General features: G+C 41.2%; 1 protein-coding gene across 1 annotated transcript in view; it reads left to right on the top strand.

Annotated features, from left to right (window-relative positions):
* Nucleotides 1-4,359: 4,359 nt before the first annotated feature.
* LOC105457564 (muscle calcium channel subunit alpha-1-like) overlaps nt 4,360-8,667 on the top strand; it is a 42,372-nt gene continuing 38,064 nt past the window's right edge. Inside the window, exon 1 of the mRNA XM_011702302.1 lies at nt 4,360-4,458. Coding sequence (XP_011700604.1) covers nt 4,375-4,458 — 84 coding nt within the window. The 5' untranslated portion in view covers nt 4,360-4,374. The remainder of the gene's footprint in view (nt 4,459-8,667) is intronic.

Raw genomic sequence — 8,667 nt, 5'->3', positions numbered from 1 at the left:
CTTACTACACACACACACACACACACACACACACACACACACACACACACACACACACACACATATATATATATATATACACACACGTAACATATAAATATATATATATATATGTATATACGTAACATATAAATATATATATATGTATATACGTAACATATAAATAATTTTCAAGTAATTCGTAAGGTAATTGTGTTGTGTTACGGATAAAGAGGAAGCGCACGCCTCGTAATTCGCGTTCGCCACAAAGTAATCTTTATCTTTTAAATATCTCATGTTTAAATTGACCGCGGGATTAATTTGATGCTGATTTAATTATGCGCCTTCACGCGCTTAATTTACATATTTACGATTGGATTTATCCTGTCCCGCGCTATGTTGAACAAAATGTTAAATACGATGTTATTAAATTGAAATCCGGACAAATTAAATATTAATAAAAGAAATTAAATTCTTTTTCTCCCGCACGATAATAGAGCGATATTAAAACTTGCATTCCAAGCAATCAGCGGCACACACACGTATCCGTGGGCTTTGTAGAATTACGCCAAATGCTAGAAACTGTATGACTCATCTCTAGTTACGTGCCTCATTGCTATCTATAAATCTACGCGAAGGCACGCCTATTGCACTCTATTTCGTCATTCTGAATCACAGAAATCCTCGCAACAGGGACCGCGAATTTTAGGAATCATTACGTCGCGAATAATTAAGAAGATAAGATGCTCTCTATCACTACCCGTATAAATAATTTGTACAATGATACGTGCGTTCCCTTTCCCTTTCACGAAGTTGAGTGGAATTATGTCGCGAGATGCGCTGTTTGCTCTCCCAAGAACAATACCTCGAGGACAAAGTGGCTCGAACAAAACGCCGTAACGAGATACGCCGCGGAATATTTCGTGCGCGAGGTGGTAACAATTCGTTACCGGGTATTCCGCGGAATTCTGAGCGGAATCGTATTGTGGCTCAAAGTAGAGAGGCGGTAGAGGCGATTAGATCGCAAGACAAGTTCACGACGTGTCGCGACACGAGGCAGGACGAGGAGAGGCGAGAGACTCGCCCGTACGTAGAGCTTTCTAGTATTTAGGCACACTAAATATAGCACGGACTCGGCTATAAATCCCAGGTCCCCGGTCTCACTCGCAGCCATTGCGACGTTTCCTTCGGATGAACGCGTCGCTCGGCGACGAAGATTGTTTTGGGCATCCGCCGCGGCGACGGATGCGCGGCACGTAAAGCGTTGGATTTCTTTGCAACACGTACTTACTTCCACGACTGATTTTTCAGGAGAGCAAACGAAAAACAGGAAGTCATTTTAATGATATACCAATATGCATCGATATAAAACAGTAAAATAATATAATATTGTTTTAATAAAAAAAAAAAAAACATTGATAAAATAAATAAGGGTATGTAGTGTAAATGACTCAAGCGAGAGATGTATCAAATTTTTTAAACAAACAATTATATAGATTACATTAATAAAATGTTTTAATTGAGAAAAATAAAATAAATTTTCATGTATATAAATAAAATGTATTTACATTTATATATTTTTAACTGTATAAATTTCAGTAAATTTCTTTTAATTATACGTCGTTATATTTTCGATTTCCACGCTAACGTTTATCCAGTAAAGCATTGCCTCGAAAATTTATCGTTTACAAGGACTTTAAGCAAATATTTTAACGTGGCCACGTCAATCACGAAAGAGATGGCCATCTATTTCAGAATTATCCTATCAGCTGAGGCTCGCTTTCAAAGGGCTCGTGCTTTTTGCGCGGCATGGATTAGCGCGAGGCGGTCGATGGAGAGCCGCCGCGGATTTACGGGGACGGGATCAGCCGGAATCGATCATGTCGACTTTTAAACGGCGGGTCTCGCGAGCTTTCCGCGAAAGCGGAAAATTACAAGAAAATTGTTCGAAAAGCCAACGCGTTTGTTAAATCGCGAAGAATTGTCCGTTGCAACAGCGGTCCTCTCCACGAGCGATTTATTGTGCGCGATAGCGGGATTACGGGGGAGGTCGGGAAAGGATCGACCGTTCGTATATCGTAACGCGAACGTATTGTAACGTTATCTATTGATTTTTATCACGAGTAATTGTCGTTGTTACCGCGTGCGATCTGCGTCCAATTTACGCGAGGATTTACCGTTTCCGGCGGAGAAACTTGAAGAGGGTGGAATAAATGTGCCTTTAGATAATGTGTCCCGCAATTTTTCACCGCAATCATGGTTGTCTAACGCGAATGGCTTATCTGCCGTTACCTCTTCATCATACAATCGATTATATCGGATGGATACCGTGTGGGAGTTAAAAACAGTTTACGATTTAGTCGTGAGCCTAAAGGGAAATAATCAAAATTGTCGCTGAAATATAAAATATCTCTAATGATAAAGAATGAGAGAGAAATAAAATAATCTTTCTATTGTTTGGGAAACTGGGGAAACCGAAGGTATAATCGCGCGCGAGTCTTTCGGTGGCGAATTAATCTTATTATTCCATTAGCGGCGTAACAAATTTTCGGCCGTTCTCTGCCAACGTTTCTCGCAATTGAGGGAAATAAATGACCAGATTTCCTGCAGAGAATACCGCGGCTGATATAGGTAGCGCCGGGATCGGTACGAAGGCTGTGCCCGAAATAATCGAGTTCTTTTCATTCGGCAGCCGCCGTTATCTTTTTATTGCACCCACGGCGCAATCGAAAGCCCGCGCCACTATGCATCCTTCCCGGATAGGGGGCGAAAGCTGCATGACCCCCAACGCATTGTACACGTTGCTTTCGCTGGTGGATTTGCACCGTCAAAGGTATAATTGCGTCGTTTGAGACTGGCGGATTTTCGAATTGCTTGAAATATCTCGCTTTTTCCGGATAGAATGCGTGGGATCACCGACTTTGCGTGCCGCTTCTGGTTTTTTTTTCTTTTTCTGCATAATATCTAATTTATTTCCTTCTCGCCACGCGTTACATTTTAGCCTAATCTTATTTTATTACATGTATTTAAACGAAATCTTGATCAATGCTGAATAATAAGGCGCCAATTTAATCTATTATTCGTGATACAAATTATACTTGCAAGCAGTAAAAATGTAATGTACAAAAGATAATCGACTGATAATTATGAGCTGATCTGTAAAATGAGATAAAATGATTAAAATGAATCGCGAAACTCGTTCTCCTCCACTTACATTTAAATGTTAAAATTATTTCCATTGTAATATGAACTCAAAAGTAAATGTTACATCTTCGGAAGTATTGGTATAATTTACGCGTGCGTTTCGGAAGCGCTTTCGTGAGAGTGCACATCGGCTCATTCTCGTAAATGCATCGTGGCATTAGCTCATGAATAATTACAATTTATAGGATACTCGTCGCGATGCACTCGCGGTCGGCCGTTACGGTCGAAAGGGCTCTCTTTCTCTCTTTCTCCCTCTCGCTCTCTATCGTCCCCTCTCATGAACCCCGACCTTTCATCGCAGGTCACGGAAGGAGCTTCATAGCAGCCCAGTGCCGTAGCATGCCGGCGAGCTGCAGCGCGTGGTGGTGCGCCTCTGAGACACCGCGTCGATCGGCGTCGTTCGCCGCCATCTGCGTGGCCGGGCACCAATCCCTGGAGCGTCGTCGTTGGAGAAGAAGAAGAACGTGTGATCGTCGTCGTAGCACAGGAAGCACGGAGCTCGACACCAGCGACCGATGAGCGCGGGGGGGGATGGGGGCTCGGCGTTGGGCCCACCTGCTCTGCTGCCGGGGACCCAGCCGATTGCCGCAACCCCCTACATCGCGATCCCCCCCAACGTCGGCCAGCAACTTCACGTCGGTGGCGCGATGGACGCGATGCAGCTGGCGAACGCGCAGCCGCCGCCGTCGCAGACGGGCCCCGGGGCCGCCGGCGCTGCCTCCAAGGCGGCCCAGAAGAGGCCCGTCAGACGGGGGGCCAAGCCGCCACCCGACCGACCCGTTCGGGCGCTCTTCTGCCTGGCCCTCACGAATCCTGTTAGGAAGCTGTGTATCAAAGTCGTCGAGTGGAAGTATCCTTTTGTTCTCGCATATATATACATACACTTTCACAATTAATGAGATAATTGCCGGCCTCCGATGGCCGGAGAAATTAAATATCAAAGTTCAGAGATCGCGTCCGATATCAACGATATATATTTGCGAACCTGACATTAATAACGCGTTTGATATTAAACCGCTTTTCTCTAGATTGACCCTAATTCCCATGTTCGGTACGATGTTGATATTGGGGTCAATATTGGCGACAATCTGCGACGGAAAGGATTAACGCGCGAATGACCACCCTGTATTTTCCTTAATCGACTCGATTTTATCAACGTCATTCCGCAGAGCCTTCGAATATCTCATCCTTATGACGATATTTGCGAACTGCGTCGCTCTGGCCGTTTATACGCCGTACCCTTATGGCGATTCCAATGTGACCAATCAATACTTGGTGAGTATTTAATATATGTTTAAATAAATAAATAAAGTTAAATAAAGTGAGATTTAATACTTATGCATAATTATCTATTATTTTTTTTAATTTAGTGTTCCGGCAGTTAAATGTTTAAATAAAATTATAGCATCTCTCTCTCTCTCTTTTCTAGCGAAAATAACAACATTCCTTTCCTTAATAAAAGCAAATTCGTTGTATTGTACATTGTTATTTTAACGTGCATCTGTATGTGCAAAAATAGAAATTTCGAAAAGGCCTAAAAATAATCGCGAGCGAATAGCAATCATCTCGTTATGAATGGCATCGCCGGGTCCCTTTGTGTGACTTCGCCGAATGTAAAATAAAGCAATTTTACTGATTATGATATATATATATATATATATATATATATACATATATACATATATATATACGCGCGTATGTGTGTCTAAATCGAAGGGTGCCTCCTACAACAATAAGAGTGGCGATTCCGTTCAACGAACCACACGAACCTCTATCGAGTTATCGATTCCGAGACGGCATGCAGGGTTGGTGGCATGAAACTTATTCGAGCTGAAAGTTCAATAATTGTTCAATCTTGCTCAACATCGGCGTGTATATGCTACCCCGGAGCACCATAATCGGAGAACACAATTCACATGTAGGCCGCTTTAGCGCGAGAATTAGTCGAGACTACTCTCCCCACTACCTCCAGGGCATTTGGACACTTCAAAAGTCACTTATAATTACCGATATTCGCGGAAACTGCTCAAGCTCACGTTCGCAAGATAAGACTCGCAGGAGGTTCGATTCGCGCAGCGACAGAAACTTACACGTAGGGGGTTGCCCACTCGCCTGTGTGCACAGAGAGGCTGCTCGATAACAACTCGAAATTCAGTTTTGCGTCATATTATGCATGTGCTAAAGTGGGATCGCGCCGTTGTCGTGCCTTGCCAAAGGGTGTGACTTCGTTTTGCGTCACTCAAAGGACATCCCTTGCGCTAATTAATACCGGGAGGAAACTTTGCTGAGATTAGGCCAACGGGAAATTCGCAGAAAGCTGCCTGTATGAACGCGAAGTCAACTGTGACAGCTTAACGTTCACTTATTGAACGTAAAAATATTGATTTGCACGATCCATTATTTTAAAAAAGCTTTTACTAACATTGAGAATAATTATAATATATATTTCTAAAAACGATCAAGTGGAAGATATAAAAAAATTTTGAAATTAGAGTAAACAATAAATCTACATATACATTCGAGATAATTAAAAATGTATGCAAAATATACTGAAATCCTTAATAATTAAACGGCAAATTTCTTTCGCGGGAATTTTTTTTTTATAGAGGCAACTATTTGTCGTATCGAAATTTTATAGAATTATATATGTACCTTGTTAATTTATCTTTCACGTGTCATTTTTTTTTATGCACTGTTGCTCGTTTAGCATCTCCGGAGAAACGGGGAGCGAAGAACAATGCCTCCGGGAGAAAATTCGAATTTAGTTGCAAACTTCAAAAAGTCGCAAATCTTAAGATCGATCTCTACTTCTTTAAAAACTTTTTCATTCTTCGTCCAACTCAATCGGGATAAAACTTTGATATCTTTTATCGCCACAAGATTATGAAACTATATTAAATTCGCAATATATGTACTTCCCGAGTATGTTGCTAACTTTTTTCATGAATATCTATTATTTTTTAGGTAAAAGAAATTTAACTTTTTTACAATTTTGTTCGCGTTAATTCATATGCTGAAATTCAGCGTGTCTGACAAATATTATCTTTTAATTATATAATAATTTTCATGAAATAAGTAATGTCGATTGATCGTATTATTTGATTATAAAATCATTATGATAAGGAGATATAGATTCTCTCTCTCTCTCTCTCTCTCTCTCTCTCTCTTCACAAGTACCTATATTAACTGCTGCAGTGTAGAGAGCCTCTAATCAGAGTGGCGCCATTTTTCTTCCAAATTCTGCGAGAGAGAAAGAAAATATGTCTCACTCAGTCTATCAACACATCACATACAAAATCATCCACCAATCAAAAATGGCAGCCGTATGGCGCCACTCTGATTAGAGGCTCTGTATTGCAGTAGCAAAATTATATGGGACAAATCGAACAGTTTAATCTCTCATAGGCGATAAAATATTCGTTAGTCGAACGCAATCTGGCATTTAATATCGCAGCGACGGATCTATTATTTGGCAAGTACACTTGCATAATATCTACCTTCCTGGCCTTAACACCTGCTCTTCTCATATTTCGCTCATATATCGGGTATGTGTGTTAACCCTCGTGTGACCGTTGATACAAATATATTACAATGCATTTTCTAGTGAAAAATACTGTCGTGATAATGGAATGTATACTCAAGTATGATTCGAAGAAGAGATAGACAATTAATTAAAGGGGTTTAATTTATGTATATGGAAACGGACTTTAGAGTTTAGAGAATAAAGCTGATAAGTGATAGATGAAAAATATAACAGCATTAGTATTTCATTTTCTTTCATTTTTTTCGTATAAAATTATTGAATCTATCAATCATATAATTGTGATGAATTTTTTAAATTATATTTAGAGCCCAATAAAATAACGAATGGCATATTTACTTTTCAGTAAAGGAAAATCACGAAATCTGACGAATGCAAGTCATCGAAAAATCGCGCTATCAGTTCGTTTAAAGTGCTACATAATATTTATGCTCCCAAAAGGAGAATAAATTCACAGTAAAGCAAGTAATAATAAAGTATACGAGAAGACGGCGCGACTGCCATCAAAACTTTCGGGAAAAAGGGTTCCTCATATTCTACTTTATATTCTACTTCGCGTCTTCAAAGTGATGTAACGGCGGCCCACGTGTCACGCATCGGCGGGCAACACGGGCGGCCGGCGATATAATGCGCGCTTGAGCCTATTTCAGTGGGCCAATAATCGATCGATTTCGGAAATTAAACGTAATGGATGCCGCACAGGGGAAGAAAAAGGGGGAGGAGAGAGAGAGAGAGAGAGAGAGAGAGAAAGAGATAGTTCGTGTCCTCTCTGTGGTCGCGTTCGCGCCTTTCACAACTTCCCTTTTAACATCCACCATCCACCGCCTTCTCCGCGCACAGCGGAGCTTTTTTCCTCTACCTCTGATGTGTACGAGCGAGTGCACTTCAACCTTATTTTTAACTCGTCGCTTCTTCCTTTTGTTTCGCCTGTTTTTCTCACCAAGGCCTGTGCCGTTCTTACCCTGGCCGCCGCAACCACAACGCCATGCGTCGATTAACCCTTTTACGCGACGCTGGCCGACAATGTTACTGATACTATTGTCGACGAGTCTTGGTAATGAGAAGCAATTGAGATCAAAAAGTTAATTCTACACTCGTCAATGTATTTGATAAAATGTACGTCTGCTTTCGCATTTTCTCTTGTTTCCGATTAAAATGTATTATTATTGCATTCCACATGTTTTGTGTTATATTATTCTCTGCTTTATAAACCCTGTACAGTAAAATAAATTTTACTTTTATGTCGCACGATTATCAATTTTATTAATCGGTCACCTGTCATTAAAAAGAAGTACACGGGAACAAGTTCCAGAGTGTTGTATAGTTTTGTATAGCTGACATTATAATTAATTAACTCCGTAGCTTCATATAACGAGTTAATCAAAGTTCCAAAATTTGGAAAAGATTGCTAAAATTTTTGCTATCGCAGCCTAATCTTATTAACGCAAAACAAAAGATTTTCGAAGAAAGAAGGGAGCAACAGGTTATACGCAAATCGCGTTTGCAAATAAAAAAATTGCTGCATGCAAGTCCCTAAAAAAAAATATCGGTGCGCATTGACACTACTTTTCCTATCCGATTAACGGCGATCACGTTTCCGTCGTAACTCGCTGTAATCCAACTGCAACCGCGACGCTCGTGCTTTAAATGTTTAACGAAGACGTTCGTGTACGTGCGCGCGAAACATTGTCTTCTCGGTCTCGTGCGTTTTTAATTGCAGCCCGCCGCCATTTGTTTCCGCCGCTCGTTTTAATTGCCACCCACCCCCCGGTTGACGCCGAACCGACGTGTCGCAGAGCCCAAATTGCGAAAGTGTCTTATCCGTCCGGCGCTTATCAATCAAAGTGGCCTCCTTCCGACGTCTAAGACGGGCAGCACCGAGAGAGGCCTTTCTATTTGTAACTTTCCTCAAAGGCTCTTTTAGAGGCAATCGATCTACGCCA

This window comes from Wasmannia auropunctata, unplaced genomic scaffold, assembly GCF_000956235.1.
Source record: "Wasmannia auropunctata unplaced genomic scaffold, wasmannia.A_1.0 LD335207.1, whole genome shotgun sequence".
NCBI classification, from domain to species: domain Eukaryota; kingdom Metazoa; phylum Arthropoda; class Insecta; order Hymenoptera; family Formicidae; genus Wasmannia; species Wasmannia auropunctata.
This window is presented reverse-complemented; position numbering and strand designations above follow the sequence as displayed.